The sequence below is a fragment of the Callithrix jacchus genome, chromosome 5 (assembly GCF_049354715.1).
Source record: "Callithrix jacchus isolate 240 chromosome 5, calJac240_pri, whole genome shotgun sequence".
Classification (NCBI taxonomy): domain Eukaryota; kingdom Metazoa; phylum Chordata; class Mammalia; order Primates; family Cebidae; genus Callithrix; species Callithrix jacchus.
The window spans coordinates 24,644,072-24,670,604 of record NC_133506.1 but is presented as its reverse complement, the minus strand read 5'-3'; the positions used below and the strand labels follow the sequence as shown (position 1 = coordinate 24,670,604).

The window sequence follows — 26,533 nt, the reverse complement described above, 5'->3', positions numbered from 1 at the left end:
CACATGGTGGAGAACAGACCAGAGGGGCAGGAGTGGCCCAGGAAGACCAGGACTGAGGCCTTGCAGCTGTCGAGGCCCCAGGCAACAGGGCAGGGCCCAGGCAGCTGCAGAGCTGCTGGTGAGGGCGACTTGGCAGATGGCTGGTGTGGCCTCATAGGCTTCGGCAGTGGGTGAGAAAGGAAGATGAGGAGTCTGGGAGGTCAGGATGCTGGGTTTGCCTTGTCTAAGTAGAGCTTCATTTAGAAGTGGCAGGTGGGAGAGCCTGGGGTTGGGGAGAGTGCAGTGTCACAGGCACGAGGATGACAGACCCACGGGACTGTCTGAGGGTGTCTCCGAGGCACAGGACTGTCTGAGGGTGTCACCTAGGGAGGAGGGCACCTCAAGGGGAGAAAGGGCCCCAGGGCAGAAAAGTCACCCCCTGGCCTTTCTTGACAACACTGAGAAGAGGTTTGGGGGTGTGGGGGGCACCCAGTCAGGGAGTTGAGGGAGGTATGGCCAGTGGTGTCCACTTAGTCACTTTCTAAAAAACTTCTGGTCTTAGCAAGTATGAGTCAGAGTCTTCTAGAAGATGAATCTTTAAAAGCCCCAGCTGGAGTCCATTTCCAGTCTCCATTGTCTTCCATGAGTGGCTGAGAGCATTTTATTCTACCCTGACGGTTCTCAGGAATGAGGCCAGAGTGGCACTTCCCTGAACAGCTAACAAGAGGCCCTGGTGGTCAGTATGATGTCTTAAGAGCCCCAGGCACACAGAGGAGGCAGAGGAAGCCACCGGTGCCCACGAGTGTAAGAGGGCAGCAGTCAGCGCATGCCCCAGCAGGGTTTCTAGCCTCTTCACTTAGCTCCTTTTTCTTCCTCCACACCAGAGCTGCACAGCAAGTTACAGTCCTCCGAGGCGGAGGTGCGCAGCAAATGCGAGGAGCTGAATGGCCTCCACGGGCAGCTCCAGGAGGCCAGGACGGAGAACTCCCAGCTCACAGAGAGAATTCGGTCCATCGAGGCCCTGCTGGAGGCGGGCCAGACGCGGGACGCCCAGGACACCCAGGTCAGCCTCCTTCCTGGGGCCACAGGGAGGAAAGGGAACTCGATCCAGCAGGTAATGGGTGGACTAGCCCCGCTGCATGAGGTGAGTCTCCTGGAGACCAAGGACTTTTTCTCTCATTCCAGGCCAGCCAGGTGGAGACTGACCAGCAGCAGACCCGGTAAGCTGGGGAGCAGCAGGAGCACCCAAAGATACTTGGGGGCTGGAGTTTTCAGAAGGGTGCTCGGGTCCTCTGCAGAAGAGCCCCTTTCAAGATCCCTTCCCTCTCCCACCCTCCCAGTGATTTAGAGGACAGGGGACAGGCCTGGGCAGAAAAGAGCTCCATGATCACACTCAAGGAGACTCAGCTCGGGTGGGAGCACCCCCTCCCACCTACCATCTGTCCGTCCATCCACCCTTCCATCTCTCTGTGGGGAGGGACTGACTGGTCAGAGTTTCTGTGTCCACAAGCAAGGAATTTAGGGGCTGAGATCAGTAAGTCTAACAGGAAAAATGGTTGCACAATGCAGCAGCGAACCCAGGCCTGCTGCTGGAGCACAGGTTTGAGGCGTTGGGGCGGAGCTGGCAGTGTCTCGGGGTGATTTTCCTCCATCTGTGAGGTGGCTTCACTGCTGGCCAAACCTTGTTTTCCCTCCATGTCAGCAGCACCAGTGCCAGGCCGTGCTCGGGGAGTGCTGGTTTGCTGTTGCTAAGGCCGGAACCAACACCTGGGTGGGGTGGCTTGAGTCAGGGGCTGGAGTCCTTGTGACAGTCACTTCTGGGGCTTGCATCCGTAGCACATGCCCACAGGCCCGGGAGGCAGGTCCTGGCCACCGTGAGGTCCACGCCACAGCATGTGGGGGACGCACGGAGGGTGTCGTGCATTCCGTCACACACTGTCAGATGGGTCCTAGGCCACCAGCTCAGAAGGCTCTCTTGTCCTGGTCCTCGTCATCAAAGAAGCACCTCACTATGTGCTTCTCAGCAGAGACAGCTCCCCAGGCCACAGTCCATGTTCTGCGGCTTGGGGACTGGGAAAGGTAGCCAGCCACCCTGAGGGCCCAGAATGACCCACAACCATATATTGTCCACCTTCCTTTCCCAGTCCCGGTGGTGGTGGTTGGGGTAGAGGTGGTTTTGTCCTTGAATTTTAAGATCAGATCTTGGGGCACAGAGCATATTACTGGGATAATCAACTCATGCTGCAAATAGCATCAGTTTGAATTTTTTCATCATGGAGATGTGTTCGCAGAAATTGGTTGTCGTATTTCCTTCTCAGCTGATCTGAAAGTTGGGTGAGGGCTGGGCCACCCTGCTCTGGAGTAGAGAGGAGCAGTTCAGTCCCAGATATTCTGGAACTCGGGCAGTGGCCACCAAGGGTGTGATTGTCGGTGTGTCCTTGCCAGTGGTCTGCTGATGCCTCTTCCTCAGGGTCTCATTCTGTTGGGCATGCTCTTGGGGCGGTTTGCTGGAGGTGGCTGTCACATGATGCGGGGAGTGGCGGGAAAAGCTGTGAGGGTCCCAGGAGAGCTTTGAGGACAGGGTCATGCTTCTGCTTCTCCTGAAAACCCAACTCTCCAGGGTCTCCAAGTGGGACTCTGGTGATAGCTCTGGGGTCAGTGCTCTGGATGGGTGGGAGGAGAGGGGGTTTGGGAGCTGCTCAGGCTTCCCTGGGAGCTTGCGCTGGGTGAGGTGGGGGCAGCCAGAGGGGGACTGTCCCTGGCCAGATGGCTTGGCCTCAAAGGTGCTTTTCCTTAGGTGGGGCCTCAGGTGGGATCTGTGGGGACTGTAGCCCCTTGGAGCCTGGACAGTGACCTCACTGTGTTCCCTCAGCCTGAAGGAGCTGGAGTCCCAGGTGTCGGGTCTGGAGAAGGAGGCCATCGAGCTCAGGGAGGCTGTCGAGCAGCAGAAAGTGAAGAACAATGTGAGTGCAGTAGGCACAGGCAGGGGACGGCCCAGCCAGGGCAGCACGGGTGGGACCGGGAAAGGTTCGCTGTGTGGCACCCACCCCAGACTCAGGGGAGGGCCGAGCTTGTGTCTCTACACCCCATTGTGCTGTGGAGGTCCAGGGTGTGAGGAGTGCTTCTGCTAACCCCTGAGTTCCACCAAAGACCCAGGGCTGACTGCCTGTGGATCAGCCTGCGCCTCTTGCTCAAGTGTGGAGTCATCCCTGGGGTGGGGAGAGTGTGCTGTTGGCTTGGCCTGAGTCACGTGGTCGTCCGAAGTGGGGATCCTGGACCCAGAGACGGGGTGTAGAAGCTGGGCAGGTGGTGTGCCCGCTGTCCTGGTGTGGCCTCGGCCATACCCTCCTGCTCCCTTCTCACAAGCCAGGCTTGCCGGCTGGCCCAGTTGCTCCCTGCAGAGGCTGCAGCTTCCCAAGGAAGGCCCCAGCTTAGGCCTCCCTGTGCCAGGCTTCGCCAGAGCGGGCCCAAGGATCAGCACTAGCCGTTTGGTGGCAGGAAACTCTTCCCTCTGAGGACACAGGCTGGCCCTCCCTCTTCCCACTGGCTGGTGGTGTCTTCATTGAAAGGGTGGTACTTCTTCACCTGTGCCACACCGCCCACCTGTTCCACACCGCCCACCTCAGGCTGCGGCACCCGGGCCTTGTGTTCAGGCACCATGGTCATGGGCCAAGTAAAGGGCATTTTGTCCTGTGGCAGGTCCTTTCTGGGTCAGGGTGGCATCAGGGAGGGTCTCTGGGCCCTGCTCTGGCTGAGACCAGCTTAGGCAGCTTGTGAGGGATGTGTCAGTAACTGACCAGCACGGGCTGATGAGCTTTCCCCTGTGTCCCCTCCAGGACCTCCGGGAGAAGAACTGGAAGGCCATGGAGGCGCTGGCGACGGCCGAGCAGGCCTGCAAGGAGAAGCTGCACTCCCTGACCCAGGCCAAGGTCAGAGCCTGCCACACTCAGACCCCCGCCGCTCAGAGTGCACCAGGATGCACAAATGCACTAAGACATATAGACTCACTAGGACACACAGATGCACTAAGACGTACAGACACACTAGGACGCACAGACACACTAGGACGCACGGGCACAACGGGACACACAGATGCACCAGGACGCACGGACGCACCAGGATGCGCAGAGTGCACTACGTGCTCACAGAGTGGCTTTGGCCTCAGAGCCCCTGAGTCCACACCAGACCCTGGCTCTACATCTGCCTCGCCCACTACGTCTTTCCCTGCCCTCCCCCGCTTGATTGTTTGCGCCTTTCCCTAAGAGAGGGATGGGGGTGCCTCCTTGATGAGCTTCTTTGTGCTGGTCCCTCTGGCTGAGCGTGCAGAGCTGCTGGAGTGGGACTGGAGGTGAGTGAGCCTGAGGCTGCACTGCCTCTGTGACCTTTCTCAGTGTTATTTCTGTTGTGTGGCCTTTTGTCAAGGTAATCCTGCTGTTTTGGCCACTGAGGTCATGGCCCAGGGGGTTCCGTGAGGAGACTTTTTTTTTTTGAGAGGAGGTCTTGTTCTGTCACCCATGCTGGAGTGCAGTGGCACGATCTCGGCTCACTACAGTCTCCACCTCTGGGTTCAAGTGATTCTCCTGCCTCAGCCTCCCAAGTAGCTGGGACTACAGGTGTGCACTACCATGCCCAGCTAATTTTTGTATTTTCAGTAGAGATGGAGTTTCACTATGTTGGCCAGGCTGGTCTTGAACTCCTGACCTCATGATCCACTCACCTCAGTGGTGGGATTACAGGCACGAGCCACTGCGCCTGGCCGTTTTTGTTTTTGTTTTTGTGAGACTGAGTTTCACTCTTGTTGCCCAGGCCGGAGTGCAGTGGCGCGATCTCAGCTCACCACAGCCTCTACCTCCCGGGTCCAAGCGATTCTTCTGCATCAGCCTCCTGAGTAGCTGGGATTACAGACATGTGCTACCATGCCCGGTTAATTTTGTATTTTTAGTAGAGACAGGGTTTTACCATGTTGGTCACGGTGGTCTCGAACTCCCAACCTCAGGTGATCCACCCACCTCGGGCTTCCAAAGTGCTGGGATTACAGGCGTGAGCCACTGTGCGCAGCCTTTGTTGTGTTGTTTTTGAGATGGAGTCTTGCTCTGTCATCCAGGCTAGAGTGCAGTGGCATGATCTCGAGTCACTGCAGCCTCTGCTTCCTGGGTTCAAGCAATTCTCCTGCCTCAGCCTCCCGAATCGCTGGGACTATAGGCATGCCCCACCCTCCCAGCTAATTTTTGCATTTTTTATAGAGACAGAGTTTTGCCATGTTGGCCAAGTTGGTTTTCAACTCCTGACCTCAAGTGATCCGCCTGCCTTGGCCTCCGAAAGTGTTGGGATTACAGATGTGAGCCACTATGCCCAGTCCCATGAGGAGTCTTTAAGTCACCAAGGGGAGGACATTGTTTGCAGCGACCATTCAGGGAACAGAGGCTGAGTTGGCCGCATGCTCCATGATGTCCAGGTGGCGTGTAAAGGCATCCCCCAGTGTCTGAGGCCCACGGTTGCCTCTGGGGCACTGGGCTGTCCAGGAGCCAGTGAGGAGGCTCTGACCAGGGAAACTGGCCAGCAGCAGCCGCAGCTAAAGGCCTCGTCCACGCTTTTAGGTCACACGCATTTTCCTACCTTATGAAACGCCCTCTCCCCACCTCCCTCTCGGACATGTCTGTCCCTACAGCAGGGGCTTTTGCAGTGACTCCCAGGAAGCCTGAGGGTTGTATCCGATGAGAACCACTAGGCAGGAGGTGAAGTGAGAGCTACAGTTAGACTCCTGGAATCTTGGACTTGTAGCCCCAGTGACCTCATAGATTGTCTGGCTACCATGTGGTAAATGAAGCTGTGACCAGAAATGTCACCTGACTTGATTATGTTCACACAGCCAGATAAAGATAGCAGGTGGCCTCTGGGTCTCCGGCTTCCCCTGACTCACAATTAGAGGCCTGAGTGGTGGTCACGAGGTCATGGGCCTACCTGTGGATAACCTGGCCATCCAGGAAGGGCCTGCTTCTCAGTTGTGTGTCAGACCAGAGGCACTGTGCTCAGGTTGGGTGTCGAGTGGTCAGCAGCATCCGTGCACATTCCAGGACTCTGCTCAGGGGAGTTATACTCTGATCCAGGTAGAGTACCTGGGGTCGCCCTGGGTCTCAGGCCAGACGCAGGCTGTTACCCCAGCAGCCACCCTCTCAGGTTGTGGGAGGGCCCGGCTCTCTCCCAAGGGGCGCTGTCATCCTAGGCTTTGCTTCATGGCTCCTTCAAGCCCCTTTGTTTCCTTTTCTTTGCTGTGCTCTGGATGGAGCCTGCTGGCTCTTCCTCCAGGAGGACCAAGGGGGTGTCTGGCCCAGCTTGACACAGGGTACAGAGTCAAGCTTCAGGAGAGATGTGACCCCAAGCAAAGGTCCTGTCTCCTCTGAGTGGGCTTCTCCCTCTGCAGAGGGAGAAGGCTGATGCTCCCTCTCCAGGGTGGCTGGCAAGGAGCCTCTCTGGGTCGCCCCTTCTAGCTGGCACTAGCCCCTAACTGTGGTGCTGCCAGTAGATGCGCTGCTTCCCTGCCTTCACCCCCATCGCCATCACAGCTCCAGATTCCAAAAAATTGGGGGCCACGAGTGTCCTCCCATCCCCTCTTCCTGCCCTGGCTCCCACACGACCTCCCCCACCCAAATTCCCTCCCACACATATACACACCCAGAGAGCTTGGGAAATGAGAGCTGGTGGAGGCTCTGTACCTGCTGGGGAAGGTGTCCCAGGAGCTGGCGCTGGCCATCTTGGGCTGGTCCAGTATTCGCCTTTCGTCAGAGCTTAGTCTGTTTGAAATGGACCTGGCACAGTCCAGGTAACCCCTCTGCTTATGGTTGGCCCATGGAGCCTCATCTTCTTCTTTGATTCTTGTCACTTCCTGAAGAGCTGAGGCTGTCCCCTTCCTGGGGCAGAGATGTGGGCGTATCATTAAAGACCTGGGAGGTGTCCCCCACCTCTGAAGCCAAACCTCTGCTCTCTCCTGCCTGCCCCCCAGGAGGAATCAGAGAAGCAGCTCCGCCTGACTGAGGTGCAGACCAGGGAGGCCCTGCTGGCTCTGCTTCCAGAACTCTCCATCTTGGCACAACAGGTAGGAGGGAGGGTGGTTCCCAGGGACCTCACAGATCCCAGGGAACATCACCAACTTTCACCTTATGTGTTTCATTGCAGAATTACACCGAGTGGCTGCAGGAGCTCAAAGAGAAAGGCCCCACGCTGCTGAAGCAGCCGCCAGCTCCCATGGAGCCCTCCTCAGTAAGTGTGACTGCCTGGCAAGGGCCCTCTGTCGGGCTCCCCTGTCCCCAAGAAGGGGGACTGCCCCAAGTCATTTCAATGGGAAGCCAAGAGAAAAACCTTTATGTGTGGCTAACCAAACACCTATTCTTGCCTCTCTCAGGACCTGGCCTCCAAGTTGAGGGAGGCTGAGGAGACGCAGAGCACGCTACAGGCTGAGTGTGACCAGTATCGCAGCATCCTGGCGGAGACGGTGAGCACTGGGAACCTGTGAGCCCCGGGCATCCTGGGAGGCTGTGGGAAGGAGAGCTTCCGGTCCACCAGGGCAGGAGGGGGCTTGGTGTTTTGGAAAAGCCCGCTGGCTGTGTGACTCGGCCCCATTCTTTGGCTGCATGCTAAAGGGGATGGATGGCGCCCTCTGAGGTCGTCATTTTCTCTTAAGCTGAGGATAGGGCCTAGGTGAAGGTTTTGGGCCTGGTCTGTAAGCGGGGGAAGGGGAAGGACAGGGTAGGGGGCTGGTGACTGCTGGGTTGAACCCCCTTTCTTCGTGACTCTAAGAGCAACGCCAGGTCCAGCCCTGCTACTCTCTGGCTGGCCCATTATGTGTTCCTCTTTCTGGGCCACTGACATGCTTGGTGCTTGTGGCAAAGCCCAGCAGTGACAAGCATCCTAGTGGTCTTGTGCAGGTCCAAGACCTCATCTCCCTGAGTGGCACTGCAGCCACACTGGCGCACTGGCCTGAGGACCTCCCTCCCAGGACAGTGGCTGCCTTCCCTTCCCACCTAATGCTGGTGCTCATGAAATTGCAGCAGAGGAAGCAAGGCAGGTCACAGGGCTGCACGGACAGGAAGATGCACTGTGTGGTTTGGGTCCCGGGAGGGAGGGGGCCTCACCTCGGTTTCCCCCCAGGAGGGCATGCTCAGAGACCTGCAGAAGAGTGTGGAGGAGGAGGAGCAGGTGTGGAGGGCCAAGGTGGGCGCCGCGGAGGAGGAGCTCCAGAAGGTACGCAGCCGCACCTGCCTCCAGGCGCTGTGGAGTTCACGAAGCTCAGAGTAGAGCTGACAGCATTGTCTGTGTCACCCGTGAGACCTGCGTGTTTTGGTGGGGCTTTTCCATGGCACCCTTTGAAGCACAGTTGCAGGATGACAGCTCAGCCCCTCCTAGGAAGACACTGCCAGATGGCGCCAGGGTGATCGTCCCAGCTGGGTGGGGTGGGCATCCCTGGTGCTTCGAGTTGGGTCACTGCTGCTCAGGTCCCAAGATGGCCTCGGAAGGAGACACCCCCAGGTGCTCGTGTCTCACGGGGCCTTTCCCTTGCTTTGTAGTCACGGGCCACAGTGAAACATCTCGAAGAGATCATAGAGAAGCTAAAAGGAGAACTTGAAAGTTCAGACCAGGTAGGTGGGGGCTCTGCTCGGAGAGCTCTTTCTCTTCTCCCGGGACCCTCTTTGGAAGTGACATTATTGCAGAGGCCACTTCAGTTCTTTCTTCCTCATGGATCATGTGCCTTAAGGGAAGGCATTCTCTCCCAAGCCGAGGGATCTTGTCTGTCCTGTTTTTTCTCAATGAGAGAACATTTACTACCTCAGAGGAGCCTGAGACACAGCCTTGGTCCCTGTGCAGACCTGCTCAGCCCTGGTGGACAGGGCTTCTGCCATGGCCTTCACAGTCAAAGTGGCCCCTCTGTCCCCTTCAGATGCCACAGGCAGTCCTGGAGAAGGTACCCCTGGTGGCTACCTTTGCAAGTCAATCCAAGAGCATGTCAGCTCCCAGGAGTGCGGGGTGCAGCCTGCGTCTTTCAGGAAGGGGTTCTCTGGCCGAGGACTAGTTTCTCGTTTCCTTGGTAGCTGATGGGCCTCAGGGGTCTCCCGACAGCCCCTGCCTAACCCAGGGCCAGTGTGCTCGCTGGGGTTAGTGCCCTTTGAGCAGAGGCTGCTGGCGCATGTGTAGGTGTGTCCGTGTATCTGTCTAGGTGAGGGAGCACACCTCGCATTTGGAGGCGGAGCTGGAAAAGCACATGGCAGCTGCCAGTGCTGAGTGCCAGAACTACGCCAAGGAGGTGGCGGGGGTAAGTCTGCCACCCAGGGAGCGCGGCCCCTGCCTGCAGAGCTTCGGTCCTCCCTGAGCTGCTTCTCCGCAGCCCTTTGGGAGCAGCTCTCGTTGCCATGTCCTCAGGCATTTGCCTGAAGGCTTACAGGCTCCTCAGTGGGCTGTCAGACTTGAGGTGGGTCTCAGGGTGGGTTTCAAAAGGCAGCCTCCCAGCCAGTGCAGGGACAGAGCCAGGCAAGCCCCTCCCCCGGGGAGGCATTTGACATTCTAATTACCCCTCCACAAGGGGATTCTCTGCGTGTCTTGCTGATGTCATATCTGGTGGGGAATGGATTTAGTTCTAATACTGTTTTCTGCTTTCAGAAGCAGAAAGCACAAACCCAGTACCCCAATTCTGGTTTAATCTCAAACTTTCGGGCCACATACAGTGGCTTATGCCTGTAATCCTAGCACTTTGAAAGGCTAAGGTGGATCACTTGAGGCCAGAAATTTGAGACCAGCCTGGGCAACATAGCAAGACCCCATCTCTACCCAAAAAAAAAAAAATAATTAGCCCGGCATGGTGGTGGGCACCTCTAGTCCCAGCTGCTCAAGAGGCTGAGGCAGGAGGATTGCCTGAGCCCAGGACTTCAAGACTGTGGATGACAGAATGAGAGCATCTCTAAAACAAAAAAATCTCCAAGTTTTGGCCCTTTTTTACAAGAGATAATCAGTAAATATTTGTGAAGGCCTGAAACAGGTATGTAGTAAACACCATTCTTCCTAAGTTTTACTTTTTTTCGGAGATGGAGTTTCACTCTTGTTGCCCAGGCTGGAGTGCAATGGCACGATCTCAGCTCACCACAACCTCTGCCTCCCAGGTTCAAGCGATTCTCCTGCATCAGCCTACCAAGTAGCTGAGATTGCAGGCGTGCACTACCATGCCCGGCTAATTTTTTGTATTTTTAATAAAGATGGAGTTTCACCATGTTGGTCAGGCTGGTCTTGAACTCCCGACCTCAGGTGATCCGCCTGCCTCAGCCTCCCAAAGTGCTGGAATTACAGGCGTGAGCCACCGTGCCCAGCCCTCCTAAGTTCTGAAAAAGGAAATTGTGGCTGTAGGAAGCCTGGTGAGCCCTGCACTGGCCTGGTGCTGTGACCCTCCTCAGGGCGTTGGTTCAGTGGATCTATTAGGTTTTATGTTTAGGCGCTAACGCACGGAGAATAGTTTCCTCTTCTCTCCTTTTTTCCCATCACCTGCCTCTATTTTCTCCCCAAGTTGAGGCAGCTTCTCCTGGAGTCTCAATCTCAGCTGGATGCAGCCAAGAGTGAAGCCCAGAAACAGAGCGATGAGCTTGCCCTGGTAGGTGGCCTCTGTGTTCCCATGCCAGGAGTGTGATCTGGGTGTTTTGCGTGTGAGATGCATTTGCCAGTCATGTGTTTGCGTCCACTCAAAGATAAAGTCTGGGGAAGGGACAGTGTCACCCGTAGAGCAGCATGGGGCCAGCTTCAGGGGGCCTTCCTGCACATTTGTCCAAAACTCTGAGCTGGGCCTGTGGCTGTCGGGACCAAGGTGCTCCCACGCCATTTTCCGTCCCCTGGCTCCCTGGTCCCTGGTTCAAGGCAGTAGGAGTTCTGGGCATCTACACTCCCCGTGAGCCCACTGTAGTCACCTGGGGGCCTCAGGGACATTGTAGCCCCTAGCATCACAAGACCAGGAGGCCTAGGGGTTCCTCCTGGCCTGGCCACCCATCTCACTGGGGCTCTCAGCAAGTCCTGTGCCTTCTCTGGGTTTTTCTCACCTAAGTGACAGCTCAGATCAGTTCAGTCAAAGCCACAGGCATGCAGGGAGGACCCGCTCCACACCGGCCCTGTACCAGGTGCCCAGTGCAGAGAGCAGCCACGTTGGCAGACCACAGGAGCTCCACCTGTGCAGGCGGCCTCTTGAGTGCCTCCTGGTGTTCAGCTCTGGTATCTGATGCCAAGTCCCAGCTTCTTGGCAGGTTCCACCCAGCCTCACCAGATCTGGTCCCGCCCTAAGGCTAGTGCTATGAGCAGGCATGTTCTGTTTGATCTGTAGCATTTTTTAAAATTCTTAAATTAGTTGTCAATAGGGAGAAATTGGGAGATTTTAAATAAAAATGGCTGGCACTCCCCCTGCAGTCAGTGAGTCCAGCATGCACTTCCAACACTTGGATCCCCCTTGTCATTTGGGTCTTACCCGGCCCAAAACCCCAGAGGCTGTGCTGTCCAGGCCACATCCCCTCCTGGGTCTCGGTGCCACTCACCGAAGCCTTAGCTGAGCGAGGTCGGGGTGACAGGCCCAGGGGACATGGCCCAGGCCGGGCGTGTGCAGAGAAAATCCCCCATAGTTTCTGTAGTCTTCCAACTGTGCAGTTTGGCATTTGCCTTGGGAGGGGCTGTTCAGAGGGAGGGAAGGATGTGTGGGGGTCCCACGTACCTGGAGTGGCCTCTCAGAGCCAGGGCCTGAGACCACTCATATTCCCTGGGGAGCTTATGCCAAGGGCCCCACCTAGGTCTCCGATTAGAACTTCTACCCGAGCTTCTCGAGTGACACTGCCCTTCAGTTTGCAGGCCCGGTGGTTTGGGGGCAACCAGATATGTCACCCACCCCCAGTGATGGAGCTCAGGGGTGGGGACCTTGTTAGGCAAGAATGTCATCTCATCATCTTTTCTAGACCCCAGAAGGGGCTCTGAGCAGTGGACTGTGAGGGGAAATGGGGGATGGAGACAGGGTTGCAGCCACCCCTCTGTTTCATTCAGATTCATTAGCTCTGTGGGCCATGCCATCAGGGGTCACCTCACTCCCAGGGAGGCCTCCTCTCCGGTTAACCTTGGAGCAGAGCACATGGGTCTCATTAGCCCAGAGGCTTGGTGGCCTTGATTTGGCTCAGATTTGGGGGGTTGGGGACCCAGACATAGGTCACAGTTACCAAGCCAGGTCCCCTAAAGGGGGTTTGGCTGTTGAAAACAGCCACGGTCCTCCAAGTGGGTCCTTGCAAGAATGCGCATGGTGGGTGTGCAACTGGCCATGGATTTGCAAACCCTTCCCTGTTCCAGGTCAGGCAGCAGTTGAGTGAAATGAAGAGCCATGTAGAGGATGGTGACATAGCTGGGGCACCAGCTTCCTCCCCGGAGGCATCCCCAGCCGAGCAGGACACCGTTCAGGTTAGGGTGGTAAGCCGGTCCCCAGACACATCACTAACCCCAGGAAGAGTGCAGGGCCTGCTGCCTTTGTTCTGACCAAACCTACACTAGCTGCCCCGGCCTCCGCTGCTTCCCCTCCTCACCCCGCCTCACCCCACACGGTCACTCAGGTTCTGAGAAAGACACAGAGCACAGGACAGGAAGGCGGCCAGGTAGAGAGGCTGGAGGAGTGCGGGGAGGTGGGACTCAAGGAGGGAGTCCACAATTTGGGGTCTGTACCTACAAGGCTAGGGGAGCAGTCCTGGGCAGGGTCTGCAGCTGCCAAAGGGGACTGTCGCCCACTGCAGCCCCAGCTGGGACACCACTAGCAGGACATCCGCTCTCCAGAGTTTGGAGCCAGCGATAGCCACCAAGCGGCAGGGCCTGTGCCCGGGTGGTTGTAGTGTGGCTGCTAAGGGGCTGTCGTTGTTGGGCCAGAGCTCAGGCATCTTTCTTGTCCTGGGAGTCTCATTAAAGGCCCCTGAGGTTGCAGAGGCCTCATCAGCTGCTCCTTAGCCACACCCGAGTCTGTACCAGGGGCTGAGGTGCCCTCTCCCCATTGAGGGGAGTGTTGGGATATGGAAAGGGGGAGCTAGAAGCAGCTAGAGAGCGGGGCCTGCACTGGAACCCTGGGCCCCCAGAGGGTTCCTCACGGGTTATGTGTGGTGTTTGCACAGCTGAAGATGCAGCTGGAGCGGACAGAAGCCATCCTGGAGGATGAGCAGACACAGCGACAGAAGCTCACAGCCGAGTTTGAGGAGGTCAGGCCCTGCTGGGTGGCTCTCAGCCCCCGTCTGCCCTTGGGCCCTGGGTCTCCAGGGAATGAGTGGGTTGGCCCTGCCCCCCTTGGCTATGCCCAGCAGCACCTGGGCTGGGCCTGGGCCTTCTGGGCAGCAGTGGGTGGGGCCTGGTCAGTTCGGACACAGGCTGGAGGTGCTTTGGGAGCCCTGTGGGTGGTCTGCATCCCTAAGGAGTCTTGGCCTGGGGCTGGGGTCAGTCCTGGCTTCCTTGAACTTGAGGGTCCAGCCCACTCACTCCAGCTACAGGATAGAGCTGTTGCCCCATCAGGCTGGGGGGTGCTCCCTGGTCCCTAGTCATGCTTGGTGGGGTCTTGACAGCTCGGCAGTTTATAAGGTGTCTCACCCAGACCCCACTTCCTTATCTGGCAAGGCTCAGACCTCAGCATGTCGGTTACAAGAAGAGTTGGAGAAGCTCCGCACAGCCGGCCCCCTGGAATCTTCAGAAACAGAGGAGGCCTCACAGCTGAAGGCAGGCAGGGGCTGGGGCGGGGTCACACCTGTGGGTTCTACCCTGGGGCTGGGGCCACTCTTGGCCTCAGGAAGGGGACAGCCGACCGAGGGCACTGGCTTCCCCTTGTCACTACTCGGGGCTGGCGCGGGGGGCTTCTGGCCCTGCAGTGTCACAGGGTCGGTCACATGGCAAGCCATTGGTCTGGGTGACCTTTGAAATGCAAATCATGTAGAACTGAAGTGCATTCCTCAGCCGCGTGTCCTGCGCTCGGTGGTCAGGCGCGTCTCCTGTGCTGCCTTGGACGGTACAGAGTAGACTGCTCCTGCCCCAGGAAGTTCTCCTGGCAGTGCAGAGAGCGACAGGACCCAGCCCTGATGGTCAGCATGGGCAGTTTCCTCCCTGTCATCAGCACCTGTCTCTGGGTGACCAGGAGTTGCCTTCCCTGTGCCCCTAGAGGGTTCCAGCCCCCTGGTGTCCAGGTCCTGTGGGCATAGCTGGGGTGGCCTTCCTGTTGGTGCCACTCACAGGCTGATCCCTGTCAACCTTCTGACCATCAGGAGAGACTAGAAAAAGAGAAAAAGTTAACTAGTGACCTGGGGCGTGCCGCCGCCAAACTGCAGGAGCTTCTGAAGATGACCCAGGAGCAGCTGGCAAGAGAGAAGGACACCGTGAAGACGCTGCAGGAACAGCTGGAAAAGACAGTGCGTGCCCAACTGCGAAGCAGGGCGGGAGGAGGCGGACCTCCTGGAAGCGCGGGGCCGGGAGCCCTGGGGAGGCGGGACCAGGAGAGGCAGAGCTGGGTGGAGGTTCGGGGGACAGAGACTTGCTAACGAGGGCCTCAGCCCACCAGGTCCAGCACCCACCCTTCTGGGGTTCCCTCGCTGGGAAGCGAGTGTCTGAGCCCACTGCTGGCCCAGGTCCTCACTTTGCACTGGCTCGGGCCCCTTAGCCAGCACCTCAGCCCTCAGTTCCACCAACTCCCCCCTGTCCCCCAGCCCCAGGGGTCTGAGGCTCCTGTTCTCAGAGGGACTGGAGTAGCTTGAGAGGGTCAGTCCAGGGAGGCACCGAAGGCCCAGGGAGGGAGGCAGGTGGTCCCACCGTGCTCCTGGCCCAGCCTCCCACTCACGCCGCCTGCCTTCGTTCACAGGAGGGCGGCAGCAGCTCAAAGGAGGGCACCTCTGTCTGAGTCTCCTCTGTGGAAAAAGAAGTTACTGTTCAACTTACCAAAATGCCTTACACATTCCTTACACATCGACCAACAACCTACAGCGTCATCCAGGCCCAACTTCCGGTAGCTCCGCGAGAAGCCATTAGAGACGAGAGTCTCTTAGAACCACAGAAGTAGACCTTCCAGAGCCCCAGTTTGTAAACGAACCTGTGTCACATTTGATAAACACTATCCCGGGCATGGCCCCGGGCCACCGCTGAGTGACGCCAAAGCCGTCGCTGACTCTGACAGCCCGGGGGTGTGTGGGAGGCCGGGCGCTCTGGGGTCTGTTAGTGCAATTGTTTTGTCTGTTTTCAGTGGGGCGGGAGGCAGGGAGACTGGGCAGTGAGTTCTCGAAGGCTGTGGGGCCGACCGGAGGCCGCAGCCCCTCACCCCTAGACATTGCCAACCAGAACTGATGTGCAGCCTCCTGGGTGTTGATGCCATTAAAACCAACGTTGGTGCCCGGTGCTGCAGTCTCTTCTGGTCTTCTGCTGGGGCTCCCCCACCTGCTGTTGGGCTCAAACTGAAGAACCCAGAGGGGCTGCCCTCAGGGAGAAAGCAGGTGTGGGCCTCGGCTGCTTTGAATGCAGGGCCTCTGCAGCTCTGTGTAGTGTGGGGCTGAGATCGCTGCTTCCGGAGCCCCCCACACTTTTCCCCATCACCTCCAGGACCTCAGTGCCCACCGGGCAGGATAAGGGAGCAGGGCTTGCGACACCTGAGAGCCATACGTGTTGACTGCTGCCCCCCTACCCTGGAGGGTCTGAGGTTTGTGAGTGTGGCTGGTGGCCTGTGCCGCTGTGCGGCAGAGCTCCGGGAATGAACGCATGGTCTCTGTCCTTGCTGGGGCTTGAACAAACACCCACACCCCAGCAGGGTGAGCCAGGGCTGCAGCAGCCCACTGCCTGCCCTCGGGAGGTGGAGTTTCACCCGCCAAAGCCAGCTTAGACTTGCCATGACCCTCAGACCCAGTGTCCTCAGTGGCCCCTGAAATGTGTCTCTGAGTGTAAACAATAGGAACCTGCAGCTTAGGCCACAAAAAGAGGTTCAGAGTCGGAGGAGAGCCCTAACCAAGCCTGGAATGGAAGGCAGGTCTGTCTTGACGAAGGACTGTTACACTTTTACCTCCCTGCCAAGCCTCGGAATTTGGGGAGAGGGTCTGCTTGGCTGAACTTGGCTGGGGGACAGACAGCTGGGCTGAACTTGGCTGGGGGACAGACCTCGGGAAGCCCTGCCTCCCTCAACCCCCCACACGACCTCTGCCTGCAGTCTTGAACTGCTCAGCCCAGCTCTGTTTGCTGCTCTCAGGAAGTTCCTATGGGCCACCCAGCCGTGATGTGCAGTGCTGTGTGTCTTGGCTGTTCTAGGTGCAGGGAATCCTGGGAGGGTCCCTGAAGAAGTGGGCGTAAGCTGAGCTCCCAGGAAGGGCAGATGTGTGTCAGGTGAGAAAGGCTGGCACCCAGGCAGCATCAGCACAGAGGCATGGAGGGCAGGGTGAGGCGCAGCCCACTGTGGAGCCAGGTCACGAAGGCCAGTGGGGCTGGCCGGGGAAGGCAGTGCAGCTACTAAGGTTTCTGAGCAGGGAGAGCCAAGCCTGCCTGTTGCAGAACAACTTCTAGAGGCTGACGTGGAAAGGGAGCCCATGGTCTTGGGACATTGACACCCTGGTTTCTGGCTGGGAGACTGAGTAGCAGGAAGCGCCTGCAAGGACACCTGATGACTGCCCGTTCCCAGCTCTGTGCCTGGCGCTCAGTGAACCCTTGGTCCTCCCGGTGAGGTGAGCCCTGCCGCATGGAAGTGAAGAACCTCCCTGGACTAAAGGCAGGGTGGGTTCAAACCCACCTCTGACACGTGGCCAGGCCCTGGAGGTGCCACTGCCGGGCCTAAGGGCTGCTCTGGCCCTGCTGGGGCAGGCAGGGATAACAGATGATGAGCCCTTAGAACTGGAGCTGCAGGAGAAAAGCTCCCAAGTGGCATTTCCCTGAACTCTCATGAGGCCAGCTACACAGGAGTCCTACACCCTGCACTGCCTGCCTTTGGCTTCCTTTCTTCTGCACGAACAGACCCAGAGCTTCCAGCAGGTGGCCTGAGGGAGAGTCCAGGAGGAGGCCACTGCCCCTCAGAACCCAGAGGCGGCAGCGTGGCACCCCAGCATCCCTTGTCTCTTTCCCCAAGGTCTCCCTTTTCCTCTGCTCACAATGGGTACCCCTGCCCCATTCCTGTGTCTTCAGATGGCATCACCCCAGCATGGGGCACTCAGTCCCGCAGTGTGGTAGGACGAGGGGGTGATTTGGTGGCAGCATCGGTGCAGGGCACCGGTCAGCCCGTTCCCCACGCCACTGACCTGACCTACAGCCACCCATGTGCAGAGTTCTGCCTCCTGCAGGCGGCCTCCCTCACCCAGAATCTAGGCTTCCACTCAGCCCCCTGCCCCAGATGCACGGGGTGTGGACACAGGGGGCCCAGTGGCTGCTGCAGGGGGTCCAGTGTACACAGAGGGCCCAGTGGCGCTTGGCTCAGGGTGCTTTCCACTGGACTCCCCACATTCCAGAGCCCAGCCCTGCCCCGCAAGCACTGACCTCCTAAGCTGCAGGGCCTGCCACGTGTCAGAGGTGGGTTTGAACCCACCCTGCCTTTAGTCCAGGGAGGTTCTTCACTTCCATGCGGCAGGGCTCACCTCACCGGGAGGACCAAGGGTTCACTGAGCGCCAGGCACAGAGCTGGGAACGGGCAGTCATCAGGTGTCCTTGCAGGCGCTTCCTGCTACTCAGTCTCCCAGCCAGAAGCCAGGGTGTCAATGTCCCAAGACCATGGGCTCCCTTTCCACGTCAGCCTCTAGAAGTTGTTCTGCAACAGGCAGGCTTGGCTCTCCCTGCTCAGAAACCTTAGTAGCTGCACTGCCTTCCCCGGCCAGCCCCACTGGCCTTCGTGACCTGGCTCCACAGTGGGCTGCGCCTCACCCTGCCCTCCATGCCTCTGTGCTGATGCTGCCTGGGTGCCAGCCTTCCTCACCTGACACACATCTGCCCTTCCTGGGAGTTCTGCCTCCTGGAGAGGTGCACCTCCAGGCTGGGCCCTGCCTCAGGTGGGCCAGGCCTCCTCAGCTGTTCCAGGACAGGTTCCAGGTCCGGCTCTGGGGAAGCCAGCTGAGGCACAGCCCTTGCAGACTTCCTGCAGGAGGAGCTAGTAGCCCTCCCCAGCCCCATGGCATTCCCCAGCGTGGCACAGGTCTCTGGCCTGGTCATTCGCAGCCTCCTGTCCTGCAGCTGTATCCGAGCTTAGGCAGCACCGGGGGACTGGCTTGTGCTGTTCTTGGAATGAGGTTCACTATGGAGGCAGGACTCACCCAGCTGCCGCCTGACAGAGGAACCCAGCTGCTGCTCTTCCCGGGCCTGGCTCCACAAAGCCAGACCCTGGGTTTGGGTCCTTAGGTGAAGATGACCAGAGCCCACAGAGTAGATGTGAAGTTCCAGGTTCAAAGGGCCCACAGACAGCATGAGACTCAAAGCCCCTTGCAGACAGCTGTACCTGGCGAGTTTCCTCAGGTCGTCTCTGCCTGGTACTCTGGAACACGTGGGCCCCAGATGCTGTGCCTGCACCTAGGGCACCTGGAGAAGGAAGCGGTGCAGCGAAAGCAGGAAGCCAGCGAGGCCTGAGGGACGGTGGGGAAAGTGAGGTTTTGTTATATAAGCCACTCCATGCCTTTCACAGATGTCATCACTGCGCTTTCTTCAGGGCTGGGTCTAACAGGAGCTCAGAGCCCAAAAGAAATGCTTTCCTTCTTGAACCTTTGAAATCTCACCCCTAGGTGAGATGTCTAATCTTTGAATTTCAGATGTTAGAAATGTTGTGGGAAAATGATCCAATTATAGTAAGAGAAATGAAGTTCTCCTGAGGTGGTGGGAATAGCTCAGGAGCAGAAATCAAGAGGTCTGAGGTTTTGTCCTAGTTCTGCCACTTGTGAGTCAATTAACCTTGGCCAAGTTACCTCACCTCTGGCCTGGCTACTGAGGGTACTGGCCAGAAGCTCTGTAAGTCCTTTTCCCAGCGCCCTTTTGGGACTGCGCAGAACCCCGAGAGCCCTCAGGAACAAAACACAGTACTCAAACCTTCCTTCCACTGAAACTGACTCCTGGAATATTCCTGTCGCCGGACATAATGCAATTAAGAGCCTGTTCTAAATTTCAGAAATGCCCCAAATCACAAAGTGACATGTGTTAGGCATATACAGTCTCTGGTGGTCCGGAGGGCAATGAACCAGTCAAGAAATAAACAAGTTGCACTTGCCGTGCCTGGAGCAGCCAGTACTCAGGCAGTTCTGCAGAAAGCAAACCACCAAACTAAGCCTTATCCAAGTCACTGTGTCCACTGTGTTTGCAGAGTAATATTCTCTGAGGTGACTTCACAGTCAAGCTCTGACTGAATTATTAGCAGAGGCTTTATTTGCTGCTTTGTCAGGGCAAGAGAGTAACCACTGGATGAAACTCAGCTTTCCACATTTTTGCAATGTGTTAGCATTTGTGCAGAGGTAAATGTATTTTCTGGAAGCAGAGTATACCTGAGTTTTGTTCCTGACCAACAGCAGACCAATCAGCTGTGGTCTGAACCCTAATTTTGTACCAGAATCACCCTGAGTGCTTATTAGCACAATTCTTGGGCCTCAGGAATCCACTAAAACTTTCTCAAAAGTTCCTGTAGAGACTACTAGCATCTTACTGTTTCTGGAATGAGTTCTAGATGTTTGCAATCACATCCCTTTATGCTCTTCAAAATCCTTCCCACAGAATGCACCTTACACACACACAATAGTGCCACACTTAAGCAAACACTGCAGGAAAAATTTCCTCCTTCTAAAACTCCCTGACCAAATATCTGGCTTTACCCACACGGCTGACTTTTGAGTAAAGCAGCCTTGGGCTTACAGCACTTACCTGGAGGCCTGTTAATCACAGTCATTAGCAGGACACAGTGGCGCACACCTGTAGTCACAGCACTTTAGGAGGCCGAGTGAGGAGGCATGCTTGAGCCCAAGAGTTCAAGGACATAGTGAGCTATGATTGATTGCACCCCTGCACTCTAGCCTGGGAAAGAGTGAGACCCTGTCTCAAAAAAACAAAACCACACTAAAGCACTGCTACACAGTAGAGAAACAAGAAATTCAGGATGAATGACAAGCAGCCAGCACTATTTTCTAGACAATTCTGAAATAAGCATTTTTACTAAAACATAACCTTATTTGTCTCACAAAAGCCTGGCATGTGGATCAACATTAAAATGTTCCCCATCCTAGCCTGCACTTATGCGAACCTAGATAGCAGAGCCTACCACACACCTAGGCTGTAAGGCAGAGCCTACTGCCCCTAAGCTACAAAGCTGGACAGCATGAGATTATGCTGAATACCGTAGGCAACCATAACACAATGGTGTTTATGTATCAAATTACAGAAAGTACAACAGAAAATACAGTATTATAATTGTATGGGACCACCACGGTATATGCAGTCTTTGACATGTAATAAATGCACAGCTGTGTATCAAAATGCTAACCATGCGATGGTGTGTGGTAAGACAATGTAGAATTAATCCCTTTTATTTTCTAAATTTTAAATGTGAATTACCTTTATAAATTGTGTAATATTTATTACACTTACAAGATTAAGTGTAATAAACATTAAAAAGGTTCCCAACTTTTACACCAACTTTCTTATTCACCAAAGGGAGTTGTAACCTTTTGGTCTGAGACAAGGTCTTGCTCTGTTTTCCAGGTTGGAGTATATAGTGGCACAATCTCGACTCATTGTAGCCTTGACCTCCTGGATTCAAGTGATCCTCCCACCTGAGCCTCCAAAGTAGCTGGGACTTCTGATGTGCACCACCACACCCGGCTAATTTTGTTTACTTTTAGTAGATGAGATACCACTATGTTGTCCAGGCCGATTCTCAAACTTAGGGTTTCAAACTATCCTCCTGCCTTGGCCTCCCAAAGTGCTGTGATTACAGGAGTGAGCCACCACCCTTGGCCAACCTTAATTACTGGAAATACCCAAACCTCAACATGACTTACCCAACATGGAAGGCAAAATCCTTATTCCCAATTCACACATGAATAATTACACAAGAGATAAGTCAAAAATGCTTCCTTTATTACATAAAGCCAATACTGCTACTTCTAAGTTCAACTGTTTGTGCATCTCTCTATTGTTGAAAGTGTTATGCCTGTGATGTTAACAATGACCACTTCCAAGTGGCAGTGAACAGGGCTCCCTGCGAGTGTCTTCACGGTACCTTCTCCCCATTGCACACAGCCAACAAACTGCTCTAGAAAATTAAGTTCTCCCAGGCCCAGAGTAAACATATACTCAATATTCTTCCACACTTTATTATACCATAAGAAGCAAACTTCTGAAGGAGATACAATTAAAGATACCACAGGTGTCCTAGCTTGTCAATATTATCATTTTCATTAACAAAGCAGATTACAGTGTAGCCTTAATTTGCATTATAATTAGTTGTTACAAGACACTGTACATTCTTCTGAAGAAACACCATGATTTCCAAGATGCCAGGTCACTTCCAACCAGTGAACGTTGAGCTCACAGCAGGTACAGAGCTACTTGTATTCCAGTGATGTGCTTGAAATAGTGCTTTGCAATATCAGCATGGATTATGTGGACACAATTTTGAGACAATCTCCATTACACATTTGGTAGAAGTAAAACTGCCTGACTAAATCTTACTAGTAGTGTATTAGTGCTGTTATATTATGAAGACACACTATATTCCATTATTCTGCTTAGCTCACGGAAGAATAGAATTTGAGCCAAAATTATAACCAGATTATGAGCAATTTTCTAAGCAAAAGAAAGTAAGTGCTGAGGTTAATAAAGATATAGTAATTCTCTTCACATGGCCTTGTCCTGTTTTGTGAACTGCATAATTAAAAATCCTGAGCTTAACAAAAATCTTTATAAATCAACTCATCAAAACAGGCATTTGGCCAATAAGGATTTAATTTCACACCAATAAAACTTTAGATTTATTTAGGGCTGTTTGCATATGTTGATAGAATATTTAGTTTACTCTAAAAGATGACAAGACAGCCCCCTCTCAGTGAGACCCTGGCCTAAATATATTTGCTTTATTTATACAGCAAGAGGATAACGTTAAACATGGAAGCTTTCAATTTGTGGCACTGAATGATCATCTACACAGGGCATCCTTCAAAGGCTACAATTAAGGATCCACCTAACTTTTCTGCAATACAAGCCCGATTGAGATCTTCTGGTCCATTTGCTTGACATTCATGTTTTATGCCTAGAGAGGAAAAACAATTCTATTTAGAATTATGCCAGCAGTTTACCTCTTTCTCTAAGATATCAAACTTTTTTTTTTTTTTGAGACGGAGTTTCGCTCTGGTTACCCAGGCTGGAGTGCAATGGCATGATCTCGGCTCACCGCAACCTCCGCCTCCTGGGTTCAGGCAATTCTCCTGCCTCAGCCTCCTGAGTAGCTGGGACTACAGGCACGCACCACCATGCCCAGCTAATTTTTTGTATTTTTAGTAGAGACGGGGTTTCACCATGTTGACCAGGATGGTCGCGATCTCTTGATCTCGTGATCCACCCGCCTCGGCCTCCCAAAGTGCTGGGATTACAGGCTTGAGCCACCGCGCCCAGCCAGATATCAAACTTTTAAAAGACCAGTTATAATCTGGATAAACTGTGGTATATACAAACATGGAATACTACACAGTAATGAGAATAAATAATTATAACTACAAAACTACATGCATCAAGATAGATGGCCCTCACAAACACATTCATTGAAAGAATCCGGATTAAAAATGCATATATTCTATTATATGTATAGGTATAGCATACAAAAATCAGCCCACACTAACTTATGCTGTTAGAAGCCGGGGTGCTGGCTACCTTGAGGAGGAAGGGGCAGGCAGAAGTGCTATGAATTGAAGCCATCCCAGGGAGGCTTCTGGGGTGCTGGTCATTAGATTATAAAATAACCATTATATTCATTCTGAAAAATTCATCACATTCTACAATAATCTGTGACATATGCTTTTCTATAGATATGTTGTACTTTGCTAAAAAAGCAGGTCTAGTAGAAAAAATTTCTTGGTTTTTAAAATGTAAGTAAAAATACAAATGATTTTAGTGCACGGTTGATTTCGTCAACTGTATTGAAAAGTAAACAGCTGGCTCTTCAATATTACACATTTATGAAATCAATCACAATGAAAACTAAGTGAAATATGTTTCTGATTCCTTTCTTAGAAAAATTACATCACCACACTGCAAAAATGAGCTCAATTATGGATTACATACAGTAGCTTCTCTGTAAACAGCCACTGTCTTTTAAATTGCTGCATGGTTATTGCCATCATTTAAAGACCATTTATTTCTCAAGCTACTGAAAGCACAGTAGGTCAGCTTTTAAACTACTCAGCTACTCAGGACTGAGCTGAGAAAGCCAGTAGATGGTTTCATTAGAAAAAAGGTAGCATGGTCACCATCTTTTTTCTTTTGGAGACAGAGTTTCGCTCTTATTGCCCAGGCTGGAGTGCAATGGTGTGATCTCGGCTTACTGCAACCTCTGCCTCTTGGGTTCAAACATTCTTCTGCCTCAGCCTCCCAAGCAGCTGGGATTACAGGCATGTGCCACCACACCGGGTTAATTTTTATTTTATTTTTAGTAGAGACAGGGTTTTACCATGCTGGTCAAGCTGGTTTCAAACTCCTGACCTCAGGTGATCCACCTGCCTTCAGCCTCCCAATGTGCTGGGATTACAGGCGTAAGCCACCGTGCCTGGCCGGTCACTGTCTTTTAGTATCACCAAATCAAGTGTGCAAAGCAATTCCCTTTACTGAAAGGCAATGTATAATAAGAATAATAAGGAATCCACTCCGAAACTTTTGGATGGGCTGAAAAAGTGCTGAAGCTAAGGAATCATTTAAAAGCACCAGTTAGTCCAGTGACACACTTCTGGGGATGCCAGGCATTAACCCAAATGCACAAAAACCTGACCCAGCAATAAACTATGCAGCAGCAAGGCTTGGGAAAGGAGGCAAGAATTTTGTTTCCCTAAGTAAAGCAGGCTACAAACCTGTTCTACCATGAGAATATAAAAACCAGTGACAATAAAACAAACAAAACAAAACCAACATCAGGCCAAGCCCTTGTGACCTTGGCTCACTCAGCTGTTTGGAAATAGCCATGGCAGGAAGGTAGCAAGGCAAACTCTTAAACTAAAGCGCACACATGAGACCACGTCTCCCCTTCTACAGCTGAGAGAATCAAGGCCCATGGAGGTTAAGCAGTTAGACAGGCTTCGCCCGCAGTGCAGGCCTTTGGGCACTTGCCCCATGCATGCTCTTTCAATCATACCAACATTTTCTCCTGGCTGGAGTCTCGCCAGGCCATCTCATCAGGATCCCAATCACCCAGTCAAATAGAACTGACCAGCTCAGGAGTGGGTGTACTTTCCTTGGGACACAGATCAATCAATTACCTAAAATCATGCCATTCAACAGTAAAGCTGGAGAAAAGAGCATCCTTTCTCATTTAGGAACACTTCCTTTTTGCAACTTTATTATAACAACTACATTCAAAGGCAAGAGCAAATTTACTATTATGTCCAATGTAAAACAATTAATCTCCACCTCCTATGTGAGAAAATTGGCAGCACCTCAAACTAGTTTAAAATCAGCCTGAATAAACAATATATATAGACAATGTGAAGGGAGTCTAGTTATTAAACACAGGCTGGGCAGACCCAGAGCAACCAACACAAAGTAGAAGATACATGGAAAGCCAGGTTCAACCTTGGCTTTTCTCAAAACAAGCAGCACTTCTCTCCTGTGCCCGAAGCTCTGCAAGAAAATGAGGTACTTCTCAGAAGAGCTGCTGCCCGTTCTGGACGGTCACCACACCTCCACATATTCGCAAGTCATTGAGACCATACCTTGAAATTTCTTTTTGATTGCATCCTTGGAGCTTGCATAGATCATTTTACTTTTCAGAGGTGCTAGTTCTGGTGCCCTAGATAGAAAGATGTCAAAAATGAAAAAAAGTGATTTAGAGAAAGCACAACGTACATCTTGTTAAACATTTACTTCAGTGTCAAGGTGAGAATCCTCAGAATCTCCTCAGAGATTCTATTTGTAACTACATAACTTTTCTACCTCCCCAGCAGCTTGGGGGGAAATGCTACAGACAGGTGAACACAGAATCAATTAGATCAACCAGGATGGGAAAAAAGAGAACTAGTGGTGGAAAAACACAAGCACCAATTAAAAATCAGATTAAAGTGGCCATAATGAAAGAACCAACCCTGAGTACTTCACTGTATAAACCAATTCTTTTTCTTTAGAATAATTTTTCATTTTTTTTATTAATAACAGCTTAGGTTCAGGCTGATAATCATATTTACACAAGGTTTTTAACAGTTTTTCTAGTTGGAAAAAGGTTTTAAAATACAGAAAAGAACAGAATAATCTGTAAGTATGTGTGACCCAGAATTAAATGCTAATATTTTTGCATCTTTGCTTCAGATTGTTTTCTAAAAAATAAAACAACACAAATAATAATAATAATAATAAACTACAAATAAAATTCCTCTTCTTCTTAGACTTCTCCAGTCTGTCATCTATTCCAATAGCAGGTTTTGATCTCACAGCTACCTGTTCTCCATCTTAGTCTAACACAACAGTACATGTTCAATTATAGATCTGGGAGTCCAAGTTTCAATAATTCTCTTGAAAAAATATTAAATCCACTTGTATAATGTCATGATTCTAAATAAAGCTTTCACGAAGATTTCTAAATGGCAGCTCACCAATAATCACGTCTTAACTGTCAATATTATTATTGTCTTGTATTTATAAAATTTGAGTGCCTTCCCCCTCAGAAAATGGAAGCGTGTTGGAAGCACAGCATGTGTCACAACACCTTCTTCAACAGTGATACTTAAGAATATTAGTAATGGACAGAAACCCTTGTCCCACAGACTGCTTGCATGCGAGTCCTTCTTTCCTCTGTACACCAACCCGCAGGCCCACTTTCACGCCACACTGCTAAACTATCACCGAGAAGATGCAGTATGGTAAGTCCTCACTTAACGTTATCAATCGGTTCTTGGAGCCTGTGACTTAAAACAAAATGACATATACCAAAACCTTTCTCAGTGCCATAACAAACATACATGGAAGGAAATGATGTTATTTGAGGACCTGGTGTATGTTATTTTGCTTACAGTTGCAGTTTCACAGAACCTACTGATGGTCATTAAGTGAGACATTACTGTATAGTTAAATACTTCTGAGCATTTAATAATTCCATTTAGCTGCCATATTTCCAGAACATTCAACAATCATGAGCCCTGGCATGTGGCCCTTGCCTACTATACTCCTTACCCTAGTGAACAGAGATTCTATTCTTAGGAAACAAAAAATGGGCAGTCTCTGTCTCTCAGAGGCTTATTCCTCCCAATCCTAAGGGCCAGTGAAGGAAGCAAAGCCATTACAACCTCAGGACTGGCATATGCCAGGACTGGCATATGTTGAGCTACAGAGTGGGTACTTGTCTTAGGAAAACAGGTCAGAAACAAAA

At 53.0% G+C, this 26,533-nt stretch overlaps 2 protein-coding genes across 9 annotated transcripts in view; one reads left to right on the top strand and one right to left on the bottom strand.

The window, feature by feature from the left end:
• RRBP1 (ribosome binding protein 1) overlaps window positions 1-15,379 on the top strand; it is a 75,663-nt gene extending 60,284 nt beyond the window's left edge. For 3 of the 8 annotated variants that reach the window (XM_054255235.2, XM_054255236.2, XM_078371419.1), the window contains 16 exons: window positions 864-1,042; window positions 1,165-1,199; window positions 2,852-2,942; window positions 3,816-3,908; window positions 6,980-7,072; window positions 7,153-7,236; window positions 7,379-7,468; window positions 8,125-8,217; window positions 8,541-8,612; window positions 9,188-9,283; window positions 10,523-10,606; window positions 12,325-12,432; window positions 13,128-13,211; window positions 13,621-13,713; window positions 14,253-14,402; window positions 14,849-15,379. In XM_054255235.2, coding sequence (XP_054111210.2) covers window positions 864-1,042; window positions 1,165-1,199; window positions 2,852-2,942; window positions 3,816-3,908; window positions 6,980-7,072; window positions 7,153-7,236; window positions 7,379-7,468; window positions 8,125-8,217; window positions 8,541-8,612; window positions 9,188-9,283; window positions 10,523-10,606; window positions 12,325-12,432; window positions 13,128-13,211; window positions 13,621-13,713; window positions 14,253-14,402; window positions 14,849-14,887 — 1,484 coding nt within the window. In that variant the 3' untranslated portion in view covers window positions 14,888-15,379. Of the gene's footprint in view, window positions 1-863; window positions 1,043-1,164; window positions 1,200-2,851; window positions 2,943-3,815; window positions 3,909-6,979; window positions 7,073-7,152; window positions 7,237-7,378; window positions 7,469-8,124; window positions 8,218-8,540; window positions 8,613-9,187; window positions 9,284-10,522; window positions 10,607-12,324; window positions 12,442-13,127; window positions 13,212-13,620; window positions 13,714-14,252; window positions 14,403-14,848 lie in introns of all 8 variants that reach the window. The other 5 variants (XM_054255232.2, XM_054255233.2, XM_054255234.2 and 2 more) reach the window with 3 other exon arrangements.
• Window positions 15,380-21,030: 5,651 nt separating this feature from the next.
• DSTN (destrin, actin depolymerizing factor) overlaps window positions 21,031-26,533 on the bottom strand; it is a 34,936-nt gene continuing 29,433 nt past the window's right edge. Inside the window, exons 3-4 of the mRNA XM_078371421.1 lie at window positions 24,888-24,964; window positions 21,031-22,222 (exon numbers count right to left, since the gene is read on the bottom strand). Of these exons, the coding sequence (XP_078227547.1) occupies window positions 22,113-22,222; window positions 24,888-24,964 (187 nt within the window). The 3' untranslated portion in view covers window positions 21,031-22,112. The remainder of the gene's footprint in view (window positions 22,223-24,887; window positions 24,965-26,533) is intronic.